This window comes from Thamnophis elegans, chromosome 16, assembly GCF_009769535.1.
Source record: "Thamnophis elegans isolate rThaEle1 chromosome 16, rThaEle1.pri, whole genome shotgun sequence".
Taxonomy (NCBI): domain Eukaryota; kingdom Metazoa; phylum Chordata; class Lepidosauria; order Squamata; family Colubridae; genus Thamnophis; species Thamnophis elegans.
This window is the reverse complement of record NC_045556.1, coordinates 13087242-13114627: the sequence shown is the minus strand read 5'-3', so window position 1 is coordinate 13114627 and position 27386 is coordinate 13087242. Positions and strand designations below refer to the sequence as shown.

General features: G+C 45.2%; 1 protein-coding gene across 1 annotated transcript; it reads left to right on the top strand.

Moving 5' to 3' along the window:
* Positions 1 to 358: 358 nt before the first annotated feature.
* LOC116518936 (treslin-like) lies at positions 359 to 27276 on the top strand. Its single transcript, XM_032232493.1, has 22 exons — positions 359 to 1434; positions 3232 to 3520; positions 4974 to 5215; positions 6158 to 6407; positions 7352 to 7481; positions 8246 to 8388; positions 10164 to 10373; positions 11395 to 11528; positions 13207 to 13307; positions 14036 to 14129; positions 14238 to 14317; positions 14989 to 15228; positions 16202 to 16298; positions 16565 to 16628; positions 17965 to 18111; positions 18729 to 18819; positions 18951 to 19012; positions 20671 to 20799; positions 21776 to 21918; positions 22663 to 24808; positions 25955 to 26074; positions 26958 to 27276. The coding sequence occupies exons 1-22, from the start codon at positions 778 to 780 to the stop codon at positions 27071 to 27073; spliced, it is 5685 nt and encodes a 1894-aa protein (XP_032088384.1). The 5' UTR covers positions 359 to 777; the 3' UTR covers positions 27074 to 27276.
* The last annotated feature ends 110 nt before the right edge of the window (positions 27277 to 27386 follow it).

Here is a 27386-nt window from a genome sequence, read left to right as displayed (position 1 = left end):
TGGGGGGGGACAGGAGAGCGAAGTTAAGAGGGGTTGTTACCAGAGCAACCGGGGGGGGGGGCAGGAGAGTAAAGTTGGGGGGGCAGGAGAGTGAAGGTAAGGGGGGGGGTTGTTGCCAGGCAAGAGAGGAGTCATCAAGGTAGCAGAAGGGGGGGGTATTTACCAGGGCAACCAAGGGGGTAGGAGAGAAGTCATAGGTAAGGGGCAGAGTAGTTACTAGGGCAAGTGAGGGGAGCAGGAAGATAGGCATCAAGGTGGGAGGGAATAGTTACCAGGGCAGAGGAGGGGGCAGAAGGGTAGTTATCAAGGTAAGAGAGGGGATAATTTTCAGGATAACAGGGGAGGGGAGGCAGAAGGATAGTCCTCCCACCCACTAGGAACAGAGGGGGGGGGGAGCCGCCATGATAGACTTTCCAGGTAGCGCCTCCATTTGCAAAAGGGCCCAGTGGATAGAGTAAAGGGGCTCGCTTGACTTTTTGCAAACGAGGAGAGGGCATTGCTTTTCTTTGAAAAGGGTGAGCTTTGGAGAGGGACGGTGCTGCCGCATTGCCTGTGAATGCCAGCAGAAGCTTAAGTTCCTCATTTCCCAAGCCCTGGCGTGAGCATGCTTGTTTGGAAAGCCAGCCCCAGTGACTGTAGAGCCCAGGGATCTATTAGCCTGCCTGGGATCGGATTAGGATGTTGAAATAAGTGGGGCTCCACCTTGGGATCTCGGTTCAGGCGGATGCCCTCTCCTGGCGCTTGGGATCCTCCAGGATAACCAGCGGCTGAAGCATCATGACCTGCTCCCACAATGTGGTTTTCCTCTTGGACACAGCGGATTCCGCGGAGAAAGATCACCTTCACCTGGGCACCTTGAGGATCTTGAACTTCTTGGGTTGCAAGTTTGGCCTAGCTAAGGTCCGATGGGATTTCAAATTCTTTGACTCCGCGGGAATCCACGCCCGGGCTTCGCGTGTAGGCAGTTTCCGGGAGCTTGGGTCCCGCAGCTGGGAAGACTTTGAGGAAGAGCTGGCGGCCAGGTTCGGGAAGCAGCTCTGCCCGCCGGGCTCACCTGGGCCGACGCCACGATCCGCCGTCACTCGGAACATTCTGAAAGAAACGCTGCTGGACTATCAGTGGGACCGCCCTGAAATAGTCTCTCCTACCAAACCAGTGCTGAGGAGCCAAAAAAACAAATTAACGGTGATTGTGGACAACCCTCCAGCACAATCCACTCACACTGGCTTTGCTAATGCCATTTTCGTCTTATCTCCCTGCCCTCATTCCCGGAGGGAACTATGGCAATTTATTTCTGGGAACTATGCTCCTTTGCCAGAGGAGCTGCCTGCTTCGCATGACCTGGCAGAAAAATTCCTCCCTAAGAGAATTCAAGACATGATGGTCAGTCATAAGGTCACTCTATATTGGATGGACACCACTGAATGGTCCAAGGTAAAAAAAAAATCTCAGATTATTGTCTAGTTTGCTATATCGCTGCATTCATTTTAGAATATAGAGTAGCAGAGTAGGAGACCTTGGAGATCTTCTAGTCCAACCCCCTGCTTGGGCAGAAAACCCTATACCATTTCAGGCAAATGGTTGTCCAATATCTTAAAAATGTCCAGTGTTGGAGCATTCACAACTTCTGGAGGCAAGTTGTTCCACTGACTCAGGCTGTCAGGAAATTTTTCCTTCATTCAAAAATCATATGTACTTTGCTTACTGTTTTATTTGTACTACTTGAGCTGTAATAGAACAAATGATTCCATGTTCATCTACTGGGTTTTATGACTGATTGATCAAATTCAGTTGTAAGTCGAGGGCTTCCTGTATAGGTGTTTCTGATCCTAAGGTTTTCAGACATGCTGATCACCTCTTCACGAATTATGCAAACTGGCCTATGCCTAACAGCTCTTCTTTCTACCAAATGAACAGAAAAGACTAACTGCATAATCCTTGTATAAATATTTGTGCCTTTCTCAACATTGTTTCCTTGGAGGAATCCTTGAAATGTTTTAGTCTTGGGAAACCCTTGCATTCAAACCCTTGCAGAGCTGCCCTGGAAACAGTGAAGGACTGGCCCACAGTGCCTCTGCCAGCAAAAACAGGGTCGAGGGCCGTGGGTGGCTCCCCCCATGCCCCGTTTTCACTGGCAGAGGGTTGCAGGAGGCCGTCGCAGCCAAAAATGTAGCTCGCAAGGCTGTTTTCACTGGCAGAGCGCTCGGGCCACCACAGGCACCCCTGACACAAGTGACGTTGAGCTGGCCACGCCTACCCTGGCCAGGCCTACCAGCCCCGCCTCAACCCCCCATCCTGATGTCAAACACAACCTTGCTGCGGCTCTGAATGAAATCGAGTTTGACCCTAGTGGTGGAGCTCTCGCCTCACATTCCAGAGGTAGAGGCAGATGTAGGGTCTCCTACTTGGGCAGGGGATTGACTAGATGACTTGCAAGGTCCCTTTCAACTCTGTTAAATCCCTGGCTTAGATGCTATTGTAGAAACAGCATTCTCCCTTTTGCAAAGATTCAGTATTCCTGGGGAACACGGAGAAGATCCTCTGTTATTGAAAAGAAGCTTCCAGCAGCCTTAGGTGGGGATCATTATTGGGATGCTGAATTCCTTTTTATTTATTGATTACATTTATTTGCTGCTCATCTCATATTGAAACGACTTGGTGGTTCGTTGTAACATGCGGTGCTCAAGTGAAGAAACCATATTGCAGCTCAGCATAATGATGTGGTTCAAATGTCACAGTAAGCTAAGCACCAATTGTGCAGCTCAATGTTAACCTACCCGTATTTTTCAGAGTATTAAGATGCACCAAGATTTTGAAGAGGTAATTTTTTTTTAAAAAAAGTTTTTGCACTCTGCAGACCTTCCAAACCCTCTGCACGCCTCATTTTTTTTTTTTTTTTGTGAAGTGGGGCATGCAGAGGGTTTGAGAGGCCTGCAAAGTGCTCCTGGGGGCCGGACAAAAATGAGCAAAAAATGGCCCATTTTTAGCTCATCGTTGCCATCTTCAGCCCCCTACAAGCTTCCTAAAGCTTCTGCAGGTCTATTTTTGTAAAGGGGGCAGGGTTTCAGGAGGCCAAAAATGCTGTGTTCAGTGTATAAGGCACATCCAGATTTTCACCCTCTTTGGGGGGGGGGAATGCGTCATACTCCAAAAAATACGGTAGTCTTGTGTGTTGCTCTGTCCTATTATGATTAGCCTTATTCCGGTCATCTTTGATTTGCTTCCTTTCAGCTTCTTGAACCCCCTGATCACCTTGGCTACCTCACCTTGCTTGAAGTGATGTGCATCCTGGGAGGCACCATTTTCCCTTCTGAGGTCTTAACGCAGCATTTAGATCATCAGAAAAAAAGGACCATCCCGGCTCTCCGGGATGCGGAGCATTCGTCTTCCGAACCGTCGTTCCCTCCTTGGACTAAAATGCTGCCTTTGGATTCCTCTTTGAACTGCTTGTTTTCCTCACGCTCTTCTTTACAAACATCCTTCCCAAATCTGGATGGCGTCATGCTCCTGAAGGCGGATGGTAATGAAAAATAACATCTGTGGTTTGTGAGGGTTTACAAGAGTTTGTTTGATAACTATTCAAAGTTACAACAGGACTGAAAAAAGTGACAGGCCCTTTTCTGACCATTTCAGCATCCCCCTCATCACATGATTTATATTCGAATGTTCTCAGCGTTCCCCCCCATGATCATGTGATCAAAAACTCAGATGCCTGGCAACTGGTCCATGTTTATGACTGTTGTTGTGTCACAAGGTCATGTAATCTCCTTGGGTGACGTCCTCAAAAACAAAGTCTGGCAAAGCCAGATTCACTTATCAACCAGGTTACTAACTTACCAACTGCCTTGAATCATTTAACCACTGAGGGAAGAAAGGTTGTAAAATGGGGCAAAACTCACTTAAATGTCTCACTTAACAACAGAAATGCTGGGCTCAATTGTGGTCGTAAGTCAAGGACGGCCTGTATTCTATTGTAGTTGCATTTTAAGCAGATCAAATCAACCCTTCTTATAAGGCACATGTGTGTGTGTTTTTTTATTTGTGCTGATAAATAAATAAAGGGAGACTAGTATAGATCTATTTCAAGCTATTTAGCTCTCATCAGCTAGCCATACCCTTACTGGGATTTGAACCTGGGCTATATTGCACACTAGGCATACTAGGCAGAGATCTTAGCCATTAGGCCACAGGCTCTTATCCGTTTATCAGCGAAGCCAGGGTGAAAGGTATCTATTAGATTTTTTTTTTACAACCCCTGGTAAGCCCCAATTATGGGAGGAAGCTAACTGCTTCCATCATCTGTCCTTCGGCTCGTCACAAGAGTCCATCACGACAGAAACCCAATATTTTTTTTACTGTTGCCTTTGTTATATTTGTGTTTTTTTATTTGTGCTGATAAATAAATAAAGGGAGACTAGTATAGATCTATTTCAAGCTATTTAGCTCTCATCAGCTAGCCATACCCTTACTGGGATTTGAACCTGGGCTATATTGCACACTAGGCATACTAGGCAGAGATCTTAGCCATATATACACACACACACACATACACACACACACACACATGCTGGTCTTGTTGTATTCGGGTCTTTTCCAGCCATCTTCAGGCTGATGTTTTCGGCTTTGTGCTTGTGCAAATAAACCGTGGTCGGAGCTGCCGTCTTTCTATAAATCTTGGTGGGGGGGTGTGGAGTGCCGAAACGTTGCCAAGACAATATCAAGCTTACACGGGAAAAGACACAAATACAACAAGACCAGCATACCTACCCGTGAAAATCTACGATATATATACTCTGTGTGTGTATCTCCCTTTATTTATTTATCAGCACAAATACAACATTATATATGTATGTATGTATACACACACACACACACACATATACAATTTTATTCATTACTGTATACAGAAATTAAAGAAAGTTTGCTTGCTTGATAAACAAAGTAATAACCTTTTTGATCTCTAAAATGGGCAGGAAATGAAGAAGCCCGGAGTTGCGCTGTGGTGCTGGAGCCCTTAACTCTGAACCAGAGGCACTTCGAAGGGACAGTCACGATACATCTTAAAGGCACCATGACAGACTGGAAGTCAGCGCACGTTAGAAATCTTCACACGGAGAGCTGGACACTCCGGAGTAAGCCGATGGGATCTTCAGCTCGAGAGATTTCTTGGTTCCAGCAGTTTGTAAGATATATTCTGTCTCAAGGACTTCATATGGTAAGTCTCTCTTTTCGTTCTGCAAAGTGAATCTCATGATAAGTAATTGATAAGCCTGGTGATGTTGATTAGGTTTCATTAATAAGCAAAATGAATGTTGTCCTCAGCTTACAAGCACAATTGAGCCCAACATTTATGTTGTTAAGTGAGAAGTTTGTTATGTGAGTTTTACCCCATTTTACAACTTCTCTTGCCAATTTGTTAAGTGAATCACTGCAGTTCTTAAGTTAATAACTCAGCTGTTAGGTTTATCTGACTTCCCCATTTGACTTTGCTTGTAAGACGGTCGCAAAAGGGGATCACACAACCCCAGGACACTGCAACTGTCATAAATATGAACCAATTGCCAAGCATCCATATTTTGACCCATGGGGATGCTGCAGTGATCCTAAGTGTAAAAAATGGTCATAAGTCACTTCTAATACTCTTAAGTAAACTTGCAGTGTGCTTTATTTTAACATGGTTCAATATCAGACGTATCCAAAGTGATTTCAAATCCCTATCACCACATAATGGAGTGAGCTCCCATTACTTGTCCCAGCTTCTGCTAATCTAGCAGTTCGAAAGCACATAAAAATGCAAGTAGGAAAATAGGGACCACCTTTGGTGGGAAGGTAACAGCGTTCCGTGCGCCTTCAGCGTTTAGTCATGCCAGCCACATGAACATGGGGACATCTTCGGACAGCGCTGGCTCTTTGACTTTGAAACTGAGATGAGCACCACCCCCTAGAGTCAGGAAAGACTAGCACATATGTGCGAGGGGAACATTTACCTTTACCTTAGACATTAACTGAAGCCACAGAGCAGCTTATCAATTTCAAAGGAGGCTTTGCTGAAAGGATAGTCAAAACAAAATCCCTCCTTCAAAGCATCTTTTTTTTGTTTCCCAGGAAAGGTTTGTACATCCCCTCATTGTTCTCATGTTTCTCTTCTGTTGGAAAGGTGGCTGAAGTGACATTTTCATCCGGAGCTCATTCTCCTTGTACGGGGGTTTTCTCCCCCATCTCTGGCACCACTGCACTTCTTTCCCTGCTCTTTGCTGAACAAGTGGCAGAAGCTGAAGGGTCCCTCCTTCAGACACCTGCGGCAGAGAACACATCCGAGGAGGAGGATTTCTGTCTGCCAGATGTTGTGAGCAGCGTGCTACGTCAAGTTATGGAGGACTCTGACGAAGACCATCAAACAAGTCCTGGTAAGCATGATCTTTTTTTTACCACTCTGTTTTTCAAATGTTCCAAGATGTCTGAAAAAGAACCTTTTGCAGTGTCTCAGTACAGCCAGATTTTCTTGGCCAATGACCTGTTTGGAATTGTTGGGGCCTGTCGGCCACCAGCCCCTCCAGCTGACTCAGATGAGGGGGCCTGGGAGCCAGGGTCAGCATCAAGGCAACCTGAGAGCTCTGAGGGGGAAAAGGGAATGGAGCTGGCAGAGGCAGAGCCTGGACCCTCCATCAGCCCTAGGTCTGGAGGTGACTGATGAGGAAGAGGAGGAACAGCTGGGTCCAGTGCCTGATGCGCAGAGGAGAGGAGAGCAGTGGAAATCTATGGGCCAGTCCTTGCGATGGAAGAGCCACCGCTGCTAGCAAAGCCCCGCCACAGCTCCGGGTATAAAAGGCAGGGGGCGAAGATGAACAGATGTGGCAGACAGCTATTCATCTCCCTTCCAGACAGACTTGTTAGCCTGCTGTGAAAGAGAGACTTTTTGCCGGGGCTGCTGGCGCTCCTAATAAAGGAATCATTGATTTAACTACAGAGGGTTACAATCATGTTTGGAAGACTGTCTTGACTGTCTTGTAAATGCTGATTGTAAATGTCACTATGTACAGAGTAAAGCATAAAAAGCCTCTATATTCCTAACAACTCAGAGTTGCTAGGATTTTGCTACAGTGAGTTCCCCTCCCCCCAGGCACCTTGATTTCCTAACCCATTCAAGGAAGTCTGGATAAAATTAGGTTGGAGAAGGAGATAACCAATTTTATTACAAGCTCATCTATAATATCTAAGTGTTTCTTGCTCAGGGTTGCCTAAAATAGGTTCTATCTAGACATGTGTAAGAGTCGATGCAATTTCTTTCTAATAAAGTAGTGTTTATTTTATTTTTTATTTTTTAAATGTTTCATCTATATATGTTAAACAGAGAGTTTATGTCCAGGATGGGTCCAGCAGGAGCTCACCTGTGCTCAAAACTGGTGTCCTGCAGTCCTTGAAGATTGGTACAATGTGTCAAACCTTTGCGGGCCAAGCTCACGCTTGATGGAATCATTCAGGTAATTCCTCTTTCTTTTTTTGGCTTTATTTTAAATGCTTTAGTTTAGAGACATGGTGGCTCAGTGGCTAAGACGCTGATCAGAAAGTTTGGCGGTTCAAATCCCTAGCGCCACGTAACGGAGTGAGCTCCCATTACTTGTCCCAGCTTCTGCCAACCTAGCAGTTAGAAAGCATATAATGCAAGTAGAAAAATAGGGACCACCTTGGTGAGAAGGTAACAGCATTCTGTGTGCCTTCGGCATTTAGTCATACCGGCCACATGACCATGGAGATGTCTTCAGACAGCACTGGCTGTTCGGGTTTGAAATGGAAATGAGCACCGCCCCCTAGAGTCAGGAACGACTAGCACATATGTAAAAGGGGGAACTTTGCCTTTACCTTAATTTAGAGAAGAGCAAACCTAGACACCAAATACTCCGCGATAACTAGTGCTACTATAATGCCATTAAATTGGAATACATTTCCTTCCCATACTCTTCCAAAGGGTTAGCATTTGTGCTCAGTAAAGTCGTATGTCTAAATAAAAAGAAATGCATCTGGATAAAACCTCATCTGGGCTTGTTTTGTATGTGCAGCCTTTACAGATGTTTTTCAGGTTTTCAGATTCATTTCTGAGTGAAATAATTCTGGGAAAAAGGAATGTTTAACTGTTAGCCCCATGTGCAGAATTTTGCTAATTGTTAAGCCTAGTGAAGAATGGCCATTACTTTTTGGCTTTTATCCATTTTCCTTGGCGTTTTTTTCTTTCTTTCTCTCTCTATAGGATGCTGCAAGCAAGTTCTGCTAAAAACGAAGAGGAAACCCCAACATCAGAAGCGGAGCTGAGACAGTCCCTAGCAGAGTTTTACCAGAAAAAAATTTCTGAGCGGACAGTTTCATCTCACCCCCGAGATCAGAAAAAGAGAGGTATGCAGTTTGCATATATATATTTTTACAATCAAGCAGATGAAAGCACAAGGGAACACATCACCCATATGGGCAGTTCTTGATTTATTACCACAATTAAGAACAGAATTTCCATTACTAAGCAACGCGGTTGTTAAATGAACTTTACACCCAATTTTACAATTATTATTTTTTTTGCCATGGTTGTTACGTGAATCACTGCAGTTAAGTGACTTGTGGTTGTTAAGCAAATCTGCCTTTTCCCGCTGACTTTGATGGACGCCAGCTGGGAAGGCCATCACATGACCCTGGGAATTTGCAACCATTGTAAATACTTGCCGGTTGCCATGCATTTACATTTTGATCATGTGACTAGGGATGCTGCAACAATCATAAGTGCGAGAACCGGTAATACGTCACTATTGTTATTGCTGCTTTAACCTTGAATAGTCACTAAACAAATACAGATTGTTCTCAACTTATGACCACAATTGAGCCCACAATGCATGTTGCTCAGTGGTGGGATCCTCCCAGTTTAACAACCGGTTCGGTGATCGTGCGATTTGCCATTTGATCGTCGGGGCAAACCGGTTCGCCCGGACCAGTCTGAACCTGTAGAATCCCATCTCTAAGGTTGCTAAGTGAGAGGTTGAAGTGCGTTTTGCCCCGTTTTACGACTTTTCTTGCCACAGTGGTTAAGTGAATCACTGCAGTCATTAAATTAGCAACACGGCTGTTAAGTGAATCTGCTTTCCCCATTGACTTTGCTTGTCAGGAGGTCACAAAAGGGGATCACGTGACCCTGGGATGCCACAAGCATCAATAAATATGAGCCAGTTGCCAAGCAGCCAAATGTAAATCACGTGACCATGGGGATGCTGCGATGGTTCATAATTCACTTTTTTTAGTGCTGTTGTAACTTTGAACTGTCACTAAGCAAGGGCTGCCTGTAGGTGTAAGACAAGGATTGCCTGTCATTGTGGCCCGCCGGCTGCCAGCAGAGCTGGCAGCAGAGTTGGACAGTGAGGAGGTTGGAGAGGAACATGGGCCAGTCCTGGAGTCTGGGGAAGGCTCTGATGATTGTAGATTGTAGATTTAATTTATTTGTATGCCGCCCTTCTCCGGGAGGGACTCAGGGCGGCGAACAACTCAAAAGGGGAAAGGGGATACAAACAAAAGGGCTGTGTCAGAAGCTGAAAGGAGGCCGTATGCCAGTTATCAGCTGCCTTAGACAGCAGTGAGGCAGAGGAACAGGTGGAGCCTATTCCTAGTGTACGCATGCACAGAGCTGCCAGAAGATAAGAACAACTAAGAAAGCAGGGTCGACTTAGGAGTAAAGCGACCCCTTGGAGGTGATTGGCCACTCCCATAGGAAACAAAAGAGCGAACGGGGAGTGGGCTTTTGCAGGAAACAATTTGTTCCTTCAGTCGTTTCAAGAATGGAAAGTTCTGTTTGTGACTGTAAGAGACTCTGTGCCAAGTGTTGCCTTGCCCTGCGTTTGGAAACTAGTTATCTGGCAGCTCTTCAAGGTTCGTGTGGATAAATATTCCTCGGAAAGACTGTTTGCTAACCCTTGCTGATTGAATGAAAGGAATTCACAGTTGTGTAAATAAAAGGGGGTTTACCAGGGCCAAGGCTCTGCTTCTTGCTTTCTAAGGAAGCCTGGGTCAGAACATGTGTAAAGATCACATCATTCCTGATAAGCAGTTGTGTGTTGTAGAATCTGTAATGCTACTCATCTGTTGGACTCTAATGAACCATGCTCACATTCCACTTTTGTTTTCCGCTTGAACAGCCGGGGTTCCCCGGACACCCATTAGGCAGAAGATGAAAACCATGCCCCGTTCTCTTCAGATGCTCAACGCTGCCATGTTCAACGTGAAAGCTCAGAAACACCAGCCGGATGGAGAGCTGCCAGCACATAAAAAGCCACGCCAAAGGCTGCTCTCCAGAAGATTGGATGGCAAAGGGGAAAGAAACGGAAGGAAACGGAAAAGCAAGATAGGTGCGTGGAGATCAGCTCTCTGTCATGTGCAGTAGCTAAACCAAAAGTCCTGTGTTTCAGAACAAAGAGTAGGATTCAAAACTGGGTGTCTTAGTGCAGATTTAAAGGAGAATTGCAAACATTCTAGAACAGGGGTCTCCAGCTCCAGTCCACAGCCCGGTACTTGTCTATGACCTGTTGAGAACCAGACCACACAAGCTGCAAGTGAGCGTGCGAAGCTTCATTAGTGCAAGCGGTAGGCACATGCATGAAACCATCCCCTCTCCCACTTCTCCCCTACCACCCATCTGCAGAGTGAGAAAGCTTGTGGACTGCTATTCTAGAACAGGGGTCGGGTCGGCCACCTTAAACACTCAGAGCCATTTGGACCCGTTTCCCACAGAAAAGAAAACCCTGGGTTTTCCCACAAAACCCTTCCCGTGCCTGACTATTTCCTGAGCAGCCACAAAATTAGCATGCGTAGTTGAATTAAACATTCTGTTTTCTTCTGAAACTTTTCTTTTCTTGGATTTATCTATGGTTGACGTACTGGAAGTCGAAAAGCTCAATAAATCGCGTGCCAGCAGGTGTCGCACATTGGCGGTGTGCGACGCATATTTTGAGCGACGGGGAGCCACAGCAGAGGGATGAAAGAGCCACGTGCGGCTCCAGAGCCGCAGGTTGCTGGCCCCTGCTCTAGAAGATTGAAATTCCTCTTCTCAATGAGATAGCTGAATATGGATGCTTGTATATTATAAGAGGCTTCTTAGTGTACTAAGTCAGACCGCATGGAGAAATCTGGCATGTCAATGGTGGAATTGTGAAGTTTGTGAGTGAATAGAAATGTGTTAATACTAGGGAGGAAAAACTCAACAAATGAGAGAGGATCATTTGCCCCATCATTTGACTCTGGTCTTCATACCTCAAGGTTTTCCTGACCCACTTGCTGCAAATTCACCGTTATCACAGAAGCAATTATGTTATATTCAATTGCACTGCCATTATATTCCAACAAGATATTTCATTCTGTGTGTTTTTACAGACTTCAGTACCGAAGATGAAATGCTTTCTTACCTCAATGCAAACTACCAGAACGCTATGATGGATGGAGAAAATTTGTTTGCTCGTTCCCAAGATATGGTGACAGCTGTTAATGCGTTTCAGAACTCCAGTGAGGTAGAGTCATTGCTTACATACACCTGTCTTTGCTTTCCCAGAGGTTTTTCAAAGGTCTTTCAGACTTAAAGCCATTGAAAGGGAACCTAAAGAGAACCAGCTTATATTTCTATTATTATAGAAACATAAATCCCCTGTCTAGGTGGTGAAATGACATTAGCAATCAAGAAAAAGTTTATACTGTATTTTACCAGTCTTTCTAAGTCCAGCTAATTGATTGTCTCAAAGGTGCATTCTCAGGAGGCAACTTGGACTTTCTGGTTTTCTTTGATGACTGAGAATCTCCATAGACATCCAGCTAATTGGGTTTCAGGAATTATTTTTGCCTGCCTACACACAAGCAATAAGGAACATCCTGCAAGGCACCTATTGGTCATGGTCCTTTGTAAGATGGACAATTGAGTTGGTTTCTTTGTCTCTCAGATCTTTTCCACATTATATGCCTTTGGTTTAAAGACCACAAGAAAACTGTAGATGCTAGGATAAGAGATTAAATTCTTCAGTTCCAAAAGAGAATCCCCCCCCCATTTTTTTTAATGAAGAAACAATAAACCTGATTGGATTAGAACAAGCCACTTCCGGTGAGACTTGACTTCAAAATAGTTATGTCATGTTTTCAGCATAGTACAAATTACATTCAAAGATATTGAAACAGAGCAATACGATTTTGTTCTTGCTTGAGAAGGACATCTTGCTGAGAACATCCTGTGAGTGTTTCCTTTTTTCTACTCAAGTGTCATCTGTTCCCATATAAAGGAAGAAAAACTGATTTCATTCTGTCTTAATTTGTTTGCTCCTTAATATAAGACTCTAAGATTTAGCAGTGGCATATAAATCTATTAAATAAGTGTCTCTCTGAGACACTTTTTCCACTGCTTTGTTGTGCGCATTTAATTACTGTATTTTTGGGAGTATAAGACGCTCCAAAGTATAAGACGCACCTAGCTTATGGGGAGGAAAAAAAAATATGCCTCTGCCTCCCAGAAATTTGCCTTCTTACAGCAAACAGCCAATTTCAGTTTCAACACAGCCCAATTAACACAAGCAGCTGATTGTCGGATCTCCCAACAATCAGCTGTTTCAGGCTGCAGGGATTGCCATAGCCTATTGCAGCCTCCACGCGCCCCATTTTTGGCCTCCGCATCCCATTTTCAGCCTCCCCACACCTTGTTTTTGGCCTCAGCGTGTCCCATTTTTCACCAGTTCCAGGTGGCGGGGATCGGAATGGGTGGAAAATGGGACACACAGAGGCCGGAAATGGGGTGCACAGAGGCTGAAAAGGATGTGGAGGTCAAAAATGTGCATGGAGGTGGCAATGGCAATCCCTGAAGCCTGAAACAGCTGATCATCAGGAGGCCGATCCAACCAACAATCAGCTGCTTGCGCTAATCTGGCTGTGCTGAAACTGAAATAGGCTGTTTGCTGCAAGGAGGCAAATTGCTGGGGGGCAGAGGCCAAAAGGTGGAGGCCGGCGGGTGAGCGGAGCTACATTCAGTGTATAAGATGCACCCAAATTTTCACCCTCTTTTAGCAGGGGGGGGTGTCTTATACTCTGAAAAATACAGTAGGTAGCCTCTCTGTTTTTGTGCTGTTATTCCAATGGGCTGTTTTTGTGATTGCCACTTGTATTTGGTGCATATCTGTAGTAACACCTTTATCTCTGATGTTGTGTTCATAGGCAACTTGTCTAGACACGATCCAAAGATGTCTCCTGAAACCCCCCAACACTCTTCGTCAACAACTTGCCACTGATCCTGATAAAGAAATCAAAATCAAAGAGTACGAAGCCTGATTTTTGCTTCTAAAATAATTGACTCAGTTAATTTTAGATGAGGGGGTTCTTCTGCGTATAATGGAGGGATTCAGTTGAATACTTGATGTGATATAGTCCATGATTTAAATTCACTCCCATTATGTTGTTCTGAAAATATTTGCATACCCATTATATAATTAGCCTTGACAAAATGTATTATTTTGTTTGTATGGTGTAAGGATAAAACTATTATTGAGGCCTGATTATGCAGTGGTTAGAATGTAGTATTGCAGGCTAATTCTGCCGATTGCCAGCAGTTCGATCTTAACCTGCTCAAGATTTACTCAGCCATCTATCCTTCCGAGGTCAGGAAAATGAGGACCCAGACTGTTGGGGGCAATATGCTGACTCTAAACCGCTTAGAGAGGGCTGTATGTAAATCACTATGAAGCGATATATAAGTCTAAATGATCTTCCTACTATATATATACATTTGTAGACTGTTTTTTTTCATTCATACTTGATAGTAATTGATTGATGAACAATTAAAATACCCTTAGTATTTTAATTGGTAATTGGTATTAATTGAAAATGTTTGCAGCTTTGGGTGCTGTGTGGAAAATGCTTTTCAGAGTAATTTCTCCCGCACTCCCTCCCCCACAGTCCATTTTTATTGCTATTTTGAACAGTTGAAGGGGAAGGAGAAACAAGGAATATTCCCCTCAATCTGTCTTTTCCTTTTTTTTTTTTAAAGGTGCCGACTTCAAGTGTATTTGCGCCTGGAGATGTGCCTGCTACATCCTTCTTTGCAAAATAAAACAGACAGAATGGAGCAGCTTGTTCAAGAGGTAAATAAAGTGTGTGTGTGTGTTTTACACATCTCTAAAGTCTTGGAAAGTAAGACTTTGTTCTTCACTTTGAGTGTCATGGATTTGGGGACTTTTACTCTCTTGCAGATGACGGAGTTACTTAGGATGTTGTGTTTGACTAAAGATCCAGGATACCTCAGCAGTTTTTTGGAAGAAGTTGTAGATATGTAAGTGATCAAAAGTCAGAGGCAATTGATTTGTATTTGTTTGTTTGTTGATTGGTTAAACATGTACAAGATAACAAGTATAGGTAGGACATGAACAAAGGAAGTAAATGCAGATAAATGGGGACAGTAGGGCAGGGAAGGTAGGCACACTGGTGTGCTTATGCATGCCCCCTTTACCTGACCTCTTAAGAATGGGGTGAGGTCCACGGTAGACAGTTTAAGGATAAAGCTATGGGGGTTTGAGGATGTAACAACAGAGTCAGGTGGTGCAGTCCAGGTGTTGACCACTCTGTTGCTGAAGTCGGATTTTCTGCAGTCGAGTTCGGAGCAGTTTGCCATGTATTTGTATTGATTGTTTGCCCGTGTATTATTGCATTATTTATGATTGTTGTGGCGTCCCAAGGTCTGGTGATTAACTTTTGCGACCTTCCGAAAAGCAACGTCAACGGGGAAACCAGGGTCACTTAACAACTGGGCTACTAACTTTATCAACTGAAGGGATTCACTTAACCAAGAAAGCAACAAGCAAAAGGGGGCAAAATTCACTTAACAAACATCTTGTTAACAACAGAAATGTTGGGCTCACAAGTAGAGGACTACCTGTACATAGATAGCTTGGTATCTAAATTTTGCCAAGATTTAAATCCTGTGGTTTTGCGCTCTCCCTACAGATATCTGGAATCTATGCCCAAGACTCTTGGTGATTTGTACTACAGCCTAGGAACAGAGATTCCCGCTAAGTTAGCTTCTGTCCTCCCAACGGATTTCTTTAGCGATGATTCCATCACTGAGGAGACACAGATTCCGTCCCTTCCTGCCTCTGCCGCCTCTCTTCCACTTTCTAAAGCAGCTTCTTTAAGCGCCGAAGCAGACGAGCTGGAAGCATTGCGCACCCGATCTGCCAAGAAACGGTAGGTGTATGTCAGAAAAGGGCACAATCCCTGCAAAATGTAACATATTTTTCGGAGTATAAGATGCACATTTTTCCCTCAAAAAAGAGGGTGAAAATCTGGGTGCATCTAATACACTGAATACAACATTTTTGGACTCCTGAAACCCTGCCCCCTTTGCAAAAATGGCCGTGCATAGCCTTTAGGAAGCTTGTAGAGTGCTCCTGGGAGCTGGGGAGGGCAAAAATGATTGAAAAACTGGACTTTTTTTGCTCATCTTTGACTCCCCAGCCCCCAGGGGCACTCTACAAGCCCCCTAAAAGCTGTTTATGGCCTTTTCTTTTGACAAAAAAGGGCCATTTTTGGGAGGTTTGCAGAGTGCAAAAACTTTTTTTTTAAAATTTGCCTCTTCAAAATCTTGGTGCGTCTTATACTCCGAAAAATATGATAAGTTCTGTCTACTCCTCCCAGCCCCAGTGTTTCTTCTGCTTCTGTAATTGATTTCTATAGAGCCACAGTATTGGCTGGGTTGTTGAGTGGAAAACAGAGTGGGTGTCATCCTTATGTGTTGGGCTTACAGTGTGGGAATATTCTGAAGTCATCCATGTGCGAAAAACTCAGGTCTTCTGCACCTTAAAAACAGGCTTGATTCATGATTGGGAAGGGAAGGAAACATCCTACATCTTATAAAGAGCCGAGGTGGTGCAGTGGTTGGAGTGCAGTACTGCAGGCCACTTCAGCTGACTGCTATCTGCAGTTCGGCGGTCCAAATCTCACCGGCTCAAGGTTGACTCAGCCTTCCATCCTTCCGAGGTGGATGAAATGAGGACCCAGACTGTGGGGGCGATATGCTGACTCTGTAAACGGCTTAGAGAGGGCTGAAAGCCCTATGAAGCGGTATATAAGTCTAACTGCTATTGCTATTGCTAAAACAGCAGCTGGAATCGAAATGTTTTTGCCTCACTTGCTGAAAACATATGTCTTCTGCTTTCAGAAAGTATCCATTAGCCAGACATAGGAGTATCACAGAAATGTCACAGAACTTACGGCAAATAGAAATTCCTCGAGCATCCTGGAACCGCAGGAGAAAGGTGAAACTTCCGTTCGGGAACAAATGGCTTGCAAGGTTAAAGGGAGGGAAACATGCGCAACGGTTAGAAAGGGCAACTCTGCTTCATAAAGAACTTAGTCCTTTGGAAAGTGTGATCGTTTTTGAGCATAGAAGAGAGAGGCATACTTTACTTCCTGTAGAACTTGGAATGAAGACGTTTTTATTCACTGGTATTAGTTTTCCACTGACAGCTTGTAAGTGATGTGAATTTTGCAGGCTTTCTAACGCTGCGTTCTAAACTTTCAGGACGCTTCTCATGTGCCCCTGGATGCCAAACTGGCACCCATTCCCAAGAAAATGGGAGTACAAGGTATGTCTTCTATCCTAAGATTTGTTGCAAGATTGGTTTCTCTCACCATGTACGGATGGCTTACATCCAAACTAGAGTGTTGTTTCTCCGTGTCATATAACACACATGTGGGTACATGCATAATTTTGTATTTATTTATCTTGCCATGTTTATGTTTACATTAGAGGTGGAGGCCCTTTGAGAGCTGCATGCAATGTAATTTCATTTTAACGTAATGCCGATTAGTGTATATTGAAAGTGACAATAAAGTGTTCTATTTTAAGCAGGAAGTGAGGTGATATTTCTCTCGCATTGCAGGTAGTTCAATGAATATGCTTTTTATCACAGTCACCGACCACCAAACAAAAGAACATTGAAAATAAAACAAAGCAAGATAAAAGATTGCAGTTGGTGGCAGATTCATCAGTGTCATAATTGAAATCTGCCTAATTTTGCAAGCAGCATAACAAAATTTGGCTACATGCAAGGGACGGAATCGCACTGATCTGGGAACTGTACATAAAAAAAGATCATTACAAAAACATCCTCTCCACTCAGTCCAGTTGCTATTTTCACTGCTGCTTTGGCATAACTGAAAGGTTAAAGGAAAGGTTTTAACTTAAAGGCTTACAGGAAATTCAAGCTAATTGGTAAAGTTAGTCATTGCATAGCTAAAGAGATGATTCCTTCACAGATACTATTTTAAAAAAATCTAGCATGTATATGTTACAACTTTCTTTAATATTTATCTTGGGCACCCTTAATTCTGCCATGTATTACATCCACATTGTATCAGTTACCTCAAAACTGACTTGAACTGGAGCAATGAGATGTTTGACTTAAAGATGTTTTACTGATATTTTTCTTAAATATCTTACTGATTGATTGATTGATTGATTGATTGAGAGTTTATTTATATGCCGCCCTTTTCCCTGGGGGGACTCAGGGCGGCTTACAACTCGAAGGGGGGGGGGAACAAACATTTAACACGTAAAACAGTACATACTTAAAAGCACAACATTCATACCATTCGGGTGGGTTACAGTCTTTAGCCCCAGGCCTGACGGGATAGCCAGATTTTAAGGGCTGTGCGGAAAGTCTGGAGGGTGGTGAGGGTACGAATCTCCACGGGGAGATCGTTCCATAGAGTCGGAGCTGCCACCGAGAAGGCTCTCCTCCGCGTAGTTGCCAGTCGGCATTGACCGGCAGATGGAACTCGGAGGAGGCCTAATCTATGGGATCTAATTGGTCGCGTGAAGGTGATTGGCAGTAGGCGGTCTCTCAAGTACCCATGATGATTGGTTTTGTCCAGGAAATGCTTGCGTACCAGAAAATCTCTTGTTTTTGTTGCTTTCAGAAGTGACAAAGGTGAGAAGAAATCTTTTCAATGAAGAAACTCTACCTCTGGGGAAAAGTTCTTTACCAAAGATGGCTCGGAGCCAGTCAGTTTCCATTTTAGAAGATCAAAAACATAAACGCAGCAGATCTAAGGAAGATATTAGAGGTAAGGGAATAATGGATAGAATACTTAAGAGACTTGAATAAAGGTCATGAATGACTTTTTATTTACAACTAGCTGATAACCTGAAGTTGTCTGGTATTTATTTATAAGGGGGAAATGTCCGGACCAAACGTAATTTCTAATGTTGGATTTTCCCCCTTACCAGAGGGAGCTCCTTGTGGACTAATGTGAAGCCGTTACCATGGCAACTCCACTGCGCTGTACAGTAGAAGCCATTTTAAGGCACAATAGGCTGTATCTAAAAGATGATGACTTGCTGTTTATATGTACACTGAGCTTATGCACTGGAGATAAATTCCTTGAATTCCTGTTATTCTATTCTCTTCCTATTCTATTCTGATATGGAATTTCTTTTCACAGCAATATATTCCCTACATCTGATAAAGTGGAGTTCATCCACTATAGCTTATAGGAAAAAAATGTGATTGTGTTCAAGATGCTACAAGTGTTTGTCCTGATAGCATGGAGTAGCAGCTGATTTCAATACAAATTCAGTCCTGAAAAAGAACTTCTGTCCTTGCTTGCTTCCCAAGCAGGAAGCAAACAGATTGCTTGCTTAAGTATAATCTTATTTCTCTACACAACTTGCTCTGTTTCAGCTCATCACAAGCTATTGACCAAAAGCGTGGCAGAAACCCCTTTGCACAAGCAGATGTCCAAGAGGCTGCTGCAGAGGCAGATTACAGGACGGTGAGTGAAAGCTTTGGATTCATTTAATAGCAATTTACCAATCATACTTTGGAATAAAGTCAAAATCTTCCTTTCTTTACTTCTACGTGTCTTACTGCTCCACTAAGTCTCAAACGTTCTTTTCTTCAAAGGTGTTCGGATCCTGGGTCTGATGTTGGCATTGTAGAAGAATCTCCTGAAAAAACCATAACCTGTAAGTACCAATTGACGGGCTATTTCTTTGCAAATCAAAGTGACTCGAGGATTGAGAGACGCTGGTTACATGAGTGCAATTAAAATTATCTTCATAGCAGAGCAAGAAGGGGAAGCGTTCCTTATGAATCTCTAACCTCAAATTCCTCAACAGAAACCTGAGAAATAGCAATAGCACTTAGACTTATATACCGCTTCCCAGTGCTTTACATTCCTCTCTAAGCGGTTTACAGAGTCAAACCTATTGCCCCCAACAATCTGGGTCCTCATTTTGCCAACCACAGAAGGATGGAAGGCCATCAACCTCAAGCTAGTGAGGATCGAACAGTTGGTAGTTGGTAGCCTGCAATGCTGCATTCTAACCACGGCCCCACTACAGTCCTTTTTTCCTTCCTTCCTTCCTTCTCACTTAGCAATAGCACTTAGACTTATATACTGCTTCACAGTGCTTTACAACCTTCCTTCCTTCCTTCCTTCCTTCCTTCTCACTTAGCAATAGCACTTAGACTTATATACTGCTTCACGGTGCTTTACAACCTTCCTTCCTTCCTTCCTTCCCACTTAGCAATAGCACTTAGACTTATAAACAGCTTCACAGTGCTTTACAGCCCCCTCTAAACAGTTTACGGAGTCAGCATATTGCCCACAACAATCTGGGTCCTCATTTTGCAGACCACAAAAGGATGGAAGGCTGAGTAAACCTTGAGCCAGTCAGGATTGAACTGCTGGCAGTCGGCAGAATTAGCCTGCACTACTACATTCTAACTGTTGCGCCACCACGGCGCTTATGACTAAATTCTGGCTTTGGCCAAGAGCCATGCACCAGATACAGCATTGTTATCTCAGCCATGTCACAGGATGGAAAAAGAGACTCAGCCTTTTGACACTGGTACGAGGTGGCTCCAATTTCATCTAGCTTATTATTGGGGGCGGTAAGAGAGAGAAAGGCAGTTTGAAGGACACCGAATGATGCTGACTGTAGCCCTTTATAATTGTGTGTCCAGGTTTAGTGTTGTTCTGTCTCTTAGTGGAGATGTCTCGAACCCTTAGTTGCTAGAGGCAGAGATCAGCAGTCTTCCCTCTGGCCAATGTAGGCTTCTGAAAATGACAGTATCCAAATAATTCTTCATGAACTTTGAAGTGTTCTTTCCTTTGATAAGTGGGGCTTGCAGTATTCCTCAGTATTTCCTTCCAAGGGTGACATAGTCTATATCAGTGAAGGCGAACCTTTTTGGCACCAAGTGCTCAAACCAGAATGCCTGTGCATGCACTGGAGTGCCAGAAACCCGAACACCAGCTGGCCGGTACACATGCCAGCCAGCTGATCTTCCGGTTTCTGGCATGCGTGCCGGCCAGCTGGTCTTCACATGTGCAAGAGCACCAGGAACCCAAAGACCAGCCGGCCCGCATGGGCATGCCTGTTTTGGGCCATTTTTCAGGGCGTTTTCTGGTGTGTTTTGGGGGTCGTTTTCCAGCAATCTGGCCCTTGCGACCACCAGTGCGCCAGAAACCAGAAGAGCAGCTGGAGACGGTATGCGTGCCCACAGAGAGGGCTCTGCGTGCCCCCTCTGGCATGCGTGCCATAGGTTCGCCATCACGGGTCTGTATCGAGCATTGACGATCCTTGATTCTCTCCTTTTCGTTCTCTCTTCCTAAAAGATGGTTTAAGAAGAAGTCCGCGGATCAAGCAACTGATGCAGGATAAATTTCTCTCCAGCAGCATCCACTCCGTAGAGCCAAACAAGGCGAACACAGCACAAGTGCTTTCTGCACAGCTAGAAGAACCAGGTGAGGAGAGAGATCTAATAGGGATGTGTTCTGACTTCCTCCTCCGTCCAGTAACAAATGCCGAGACAAGCTTAACTGGAATGTCCTTTAATAGAAAGACACCAAAACCTCGGTGGCTGAAAGCCAAGCAAAACAAACATATAAGGACCTTGGCAGTAACTCAGACAAACTCAGGCAGCAATAAACACAGATAAGGCTTGGCAGCAATCCAGCCTGCCAAGCTCACAGTATTGTCCTCCAACATTCAATTCCTGCGTTGACTTCTGCAAAGCGGGCTGTGTGCACAAGTAGCTTTTTATAGTCTGGAGAGGAGCCTAATGACCACCAGCAGAGTACAATCACCTTCTGTGATTGCGTAATTGTTCCTGACACCTAGTAGCTCTTTGATGGCGTGCATCCAGGAACAACTCACTGCTGGCCTCCGGCTCACTCTCCCTTCTCCTCCACACTGGTCCAAGGCTCAGGTGCCTCCTGGTGGCCAACCAGCCTCTCTGTGCCCTGCTCAGAGTCGGAACCCTGTCCATGGTCCTCCACCTCCTCCAGAGCCGACTCAGAGGGCCCCTCGCTGTTGGAGTCTGGTGGCAACTCCAACGGCACCTGCTGGGCCACAACAGGGATGTAAGCAAGGGAGAGGTTGTGTTTCCTGACTTGTATCAGTATTTATGTGTCTACTATTTAGAACGGGTTTCTTTTCTTATCACTGATTTAAATCGAAACCAAAGACTTTCCTATTTGCTAATACAGAGCAGACAACCTCCAACCTTCCAGATATTATTTCCCTGAAATTCTCAGCATCCCTCACCAATGACTAGGCTGGGTAAATGATGCCAGGAGGTGTATTTCAGTAGTATCTAGAAGGGCATGGGGCTTTCATTTTGATTTATCACGATAAATGGTAATCCTAGGTAGAGTTTCTCCTGTAAACTTACAGATGCATTTAGCTTAAGCTTGTCTAAACTTGGATTTTTATCCACAGGTCTGGCTTCACCTCCCGCAAAAGCCCCCCAATCTCCAAAGAGTATACTTTTTGGAGAAGTTTGGGGCGGATTTAGTTTGGGGAGAACAAGCTGTCCCCAAACGAGAAGAAAACAATTAATCTTTGATGAGCCTGTTCCTCAGGTAGACCTGCCATCTTTCTATTTTTTATTGTTTATCTTTATTTTTTAAAAAAATATTAATCAAATGTATGCCCATCTCACCAAAAGCAATTCTGGGTGATCACTAACACTGTTTTTCCCAGTTTCTTTGCTCTTTTTAAAAGTTCTTGGATCTAAACTGTAGTTTAACCATTTGTGAGGCATCTGCTTGGCAATTGTACACTTAAAAATGACCTCAGCCTACTGATAGGTAATATATTCTTCCTTGGGCATTTATCTAAAATGTATTAGGATTCAATGACATGAAGTTGCTGTTCATAGAAGAAGATACATGCCCTTTTTAAAGCGGGTTCTTATATGAACTGCAGCTATTCTACAAAACAATTATTACACACCGCAATTCTGCTAAGATCTTTGTTTTCAACATTTCTTGAAAACACTGAGCTGCAGTGACACAGTGTTAGAGTGCAGTACTGCAGGCTACTTCTGCTGACTGCCGGCTGCCTGCAATTGGGCAGTTCAAATGTCACCGGGCTCAAGGTTGACTCAGCCTTCCATCCTTCCGAGGTGGGTAAAATGAGGACCCAGATTGTTGGGGGCAATAGGGCTGATTCTGTAAACCTCTTAGAGAAGGCTGTAAAAGCACTGTGGAGTGGTATGTAAGTCTAAGTGCTATTGCTATTGCTATCTTCATGCTTTAAAAAGTGCACAGCTCATCCTGTTCTTCTCTCTGTATCTCTGATCTTTTCCCATGCTTCTTTCACAGGCACCCGGGAAGAGCTCTTTTCAGTCTTCCCAGGAGCTCTTAAATCCCAAAGATTTAAGCACGCTGAGAAGATCTCCTCGGATTCAAGAAAAGGCACGGCGGACTCCCCAGAAAACTCCAGCCCTTAAAAACTCGGTGGCCAAATGTTTGGGAAATCTTTTCTCCCCTCCGAGACAGAAGAGCAAGTCCTTACCTGCATCCACTGGAAATCAGGAACCCTGCCTGCCTTGGATTGCCGAGAAGAAAAATGGGCGTCCTTCCTCACCCAAAGCAGCAGGACTCCAAACCCCAGAGAAGGCACCACTCTCTGACATGCTGGATGATGTGTTCGCTTTGCCTGCGGAGGGTCCCGATTCACCCATTGTCCTGTCGCCTCCTTCATCCCCATTTGTCCTTCGGGGGAAATCGTGCTCAGAACCGCAGTCCTCCAAGCATTCCTTGAGAATCGCCCCCCACAGAATCCCTACAGTTTGCTCTGAGAACCGGACTCTTGAATCGCGAAGGAATACCTGTCCTGAGCCAGTCTCATCTGTGGACTTCCCCCCTCTGTTGCCAGAAGGATCATCTGCAGCTTTCGAAGACACACATCCAGAACTGGGTTTGACACACATTCAGAAGAGTCCAAACATTAGGACTGTTTCTGAATCCGCTTTGGAGATTCGTTCGGCTTTCCAGTTTGATGGCATCTCTCCGTCCTGTAATGGGTCTGCAAAAGCTGCGAGCCCTTGCACGCGCTCTCCAACTGGGGAAAAGCTAGGAAGAAACTCTTGTAGTCCCCAAGAAACACAGAGTGTCAGAAAGACCTCCCCCATAAAAGCCCTCGGCTCCCCTCCTTCCTTGCCCAGAGAGGAGCATCCCTCTATGGGCAGCAGAAGTCTTGTTGCTGAGACCAGCCCATTCATTAAACCAGAAGAGGATGCTTCATTGGATCAGAGACCTGAACCAATAAGTAAAATAATAAGTCCGAGTAAGAGGAAAGGTTTAGAGAGATGCCTGTCCCCTTCCAATAACCCCATGCGCTTTACACATGCTGTAGTATTGTGCGAAAAACTGGAACTCAGCAAGTCTCTTTCAGATGGTTCTCTTGTCGATCCGGGCTGTAGCAGTAGCATTTCTTCAGAAGAGGACGCTGCGGGTGGGCCGCCTCCGCTCTTCTCAAGTCCTCCCAGACAAGAGCGGGACTCCCCGCTTGCAATCTCAAAACCCGGGTCTGGCGCTTACGCGTTGCGCTGCACTGCCGACAGAAGGCAACGGGAAGCTGCCGCACGGCTGGAGAAGGAGGAGAAGACGGCCAGCTCTAAAGCTCTCGGGGCCACATCTACGCCGCTGACCTATGAGGTCGAGCTTGAAATGCAAGCTTCCGGCCTGCCGAAGCTCCGTATCAGGAAAGTCGCTTCCAAGGCCATGCAGCAGCCTCTCGATTTGTGCGACAAACTCAAGGGGGAGGAAAATGATCGCGCTGTGGGGGATGTTTCAGTGGCCTGGTGCAGTAAGCACCCGGAGAAATTGGAACCCGTCTCCATCTCGCCGTCCTGCATTCGCTCCGCCCACAACACCCCTGGGAAGTTTGGGATGGGCGGGCAGACTTACATATGCCATTCCTATTCCCCCACTCTCTGTACCTCCTCTACAACTTCCCCCTCCCAGGGCAGCACTGGCGTCCCTTGGACCCCGTCTCCCAAACGTAAAGGGAAGGTAACCCCCGAGGCCATCAAAGATTGGCCACGAAGGAAAAGAGCCGCGGTGGGCTACAGCAGAAGCGAAAGGCCGGCCGAAGCCGTTGGGGAAGAGGCAGCCCCACCTCCTGGGGGCAAGGAAGCGTTCGAACTCTTGAGTAGCCGAAAGGTTCGGCTCCTGGGAGACCCGGAACTTGACGGAATTGACAAGCTTCAAGATCCGTCCCTTGGCAGCGATACAGAAGGCCATAAGGATGAGAACATCTACAGAGACACTCTGGTGCTAGAGTCTAGAAAAAGGGCTCAGGAGCAGAGAGCATGGGGTGAGGAGGCCAGCCAGGAAACGAAAAGGCCATGCCTAATAAAAGAGAACCCCGGAGCAGCTGCCTACTCAACCGAACTGCTGAGCACGGGAGAACAGCCCGTATCCTCAAAGTCAACAATCTTGGAGGACATCTTCAACTTCTCAGGTACTTTGGAGGCTGATCGTCCCTACTGTTGTCTTGTCAAGGCAGCTATTAGATAAGTCCCATCTGCCAGACCAGCGGTCACCAACTGGTGGTCTATGGACCATTGGTGGTCTGCAAGAAAATTTTGGTGGTCCGCAGAAAAATTATTTGCATTTTTTTATATTGCACTAAATGAGGGGTCCTCAAACTACACCCCCTGGGCTGGATACATGCAATGAACGTTTTGTTGCTGCCGAGAGTCTCCTCCTTTGGGGTCTTTTTGTGTGGGTCGGAGTGGGACAGAAATTCCGACTTGGGGTCTGCTTCAGCCTCCTGGTGTGGGGCTTTGGGTGAAGGCTGGAGGGAAGCACTGCTGGTGGTGAAGAGACGGAGGGCCTCTTTCCAGTGGGACTGCATCAAGGCCTGGAACTGGCTGACCATCTCAGCCCACTGAGCCTCCAGGTGCCTGTACCTGGCCTTGCACTCCCGCAGGTCTTCCCTCTGCTTGGAAAGCCTATGCTCCTAGTCCTCTGAGTTGCTTCTGCTGAGCTTCCTTCTCGGTCAGATCCAATTTGAACTGAGCTGCTTTGCCAACTCTTTCTCCTGGTGGCTACTTAGCTCCAACAACTGCTTCCTGTTGGAGCCCTAAGGAGCCCGGGCGGCAGGCGAGGAATGGCTGGCAGGAGAGGGGCGAGTAATCACATGACCACCTAGCCACGCCCATCCAGCCAGTCATTAGGCAGATCATATTAGTGGTATGCAGGATTTAAAATTATGAATTTAGTGGTGGTCCCTGAGGTCTGAAAGGTTGGACCTGTGCCAAACCTTTTCATAGAAGTCTAGTTAAGAGTACAAACCTTAGTTGCAGGAACCCAAATTAAAGCATTTCCAAGCAGGTGGCTGTTCAGACTCTCTCAGACCTTGGTTAATTTCTTCTGTGGCTTGTTGATGTCATGAGAAAGGGCTTGAGTCTGGATCTTGATCTTTAATTTTCGTGAGCTTACCAGGATAAACCTATACAGAGCTATTGATACATTGCTTTATTTTCTACTTACGGCCAGTAGACTCCCTGAAAGCTGCTTATCTCTCCTGTAGAGCTCAGATTTTTCCTCCAGTGTTAGATGCCATTTTCTTCAATTAAGTTGAAACCTGTTTTCCCAACTCCAGATACGACTCCACCCAAATCTTCAGGAAACAGCGTGATCTCTGCTAGTGGCCTTTGGGCCCTGGAACAGTCCCCGCTCCTCTACAAGGGCCCTCCTGCAACCCAGAAGAGGTGCCCAAAAGGTATGCCAATTTGCATTTCAAACCCTTGATGTAATGAGTAACAATATTTCAAGGGAGCTAAATTTCCACATTATTGTGAGGGTGCAATTTCCCAGTGCCCTCCCAAAATCAACCAGAGGCTTGCTTATTTGAAAACGTCTCTGCTTTCTTTTGAGCCGAGAGAGGGTTTTTCCAAGACCAGTAAAGGCCCCTGCTCTCTCTGAACGTGGTTTTAAAACACGAGATGTGAAAATGATAGGAAAGAGAGAAGGTGTGGAAGGAGAGGAGTTTGCTGTTGCCGAGTGCCCAAAAGCGGCCACAGGACTGGGGGAGGGAAAACTGTATGAGAACTTCAAAACCAGGTCTTAAGTACTTTTTGAGGAGGTTCAGCATAACTTCAGAAGCTCGCTAAGCAATTGGTCACTACCTGTGTAGCCAAATTAGGATCGATAAAGGGGAAGGATGCCGATTCCTTTCCCTCTTTTCCATACTAACCTAGATGACAGCAAACTCTTGTTCATCTTTCATTTGAAAAGACATTCCCTTGAGTGGGGCGGTAGCCTAGAGGTGGAGCTCTCGCCTCACAATCAGGAGACTGTGAGTTTGATCCTACGTAGAGGCTGATATTTCTCTCTGCACATAATGAGAATATATCTGCTGAAAAAAACTCTGCATTGGCAACAGAAAGGGCATCTGGCCATTAAACACTCAGCTCCATTCAGTTGCCCAGGCTCCACCCCACAAGGGATTATATGGGGTCATTAAAAAGAGATGATGATTGGAAAAGACATCCCCTTAAGAAAGCTAGAAAGTTGTACACACCCTTTAAACAAATTGTGAGTGCCCCCATTTCTGTTCTTAATGGTGTTCCATAAGGATCTTTCACATCTATTTTCTCCTATAGGAGAAGACCTGGATACATTTGGAGCTGCATACGAGGACTTCTCTCTTTTCCGCAGCACGCCATCCAGAAAGAGGTCCATTACCAGGACTTACTCACGGAAAAGGCCACTCAGCTGAAACGAGATGACCGGTGGGAATATTTTGGAGCCAGGTCTTCAACCTCTTTGGGACAAACTTTGCAATCCAAATCAGGGTTCAGTCACCAAAAGTGATTGCTTGTGTGTGGCTGACAGTGACTCATTGCTGAGTTCCAAGAAGAGCAGAAATCAATTCTGTGTTTCAGGGGTCTCCAAGCTTGGACTCTTTAAGACGTGTGGACTTCAATTCCCAGAATTCTGGGAGTTGAAGTCTACAAGTCTTAAAGGGCCCAAGCTTGGAGACCCCTGCTGTATTTTTATAGGTTTTTTTTTTAAGTAAGGGCTGTGCCACT

Excerpts from the sequence above, each read along its gene's own strand:
- LOC116518936 (XM_032232493.1), top strand. The coding sequence starts at position 778 with ATGACCTGCTCCCACAATGTGGTTTTCCTCTTGGACACAGCGGATTCC. Across the intron at positions 14,130-14,237 it reads TGGAGCAGCTTGTTCAAGAG|ATGACGGAGTTACTTAGGAT; the intron begins GTAAATAAAGTG and ends ACTCTCTTGCAG. Across the intron at positions 19,013-20,670 it reads TCCTGAAAAAACCATAACCT|ATGGTTTAAGAAGAAGTCCG; the intron begins GTAAGTACCAAT and ends TCTTCCTAAAAG.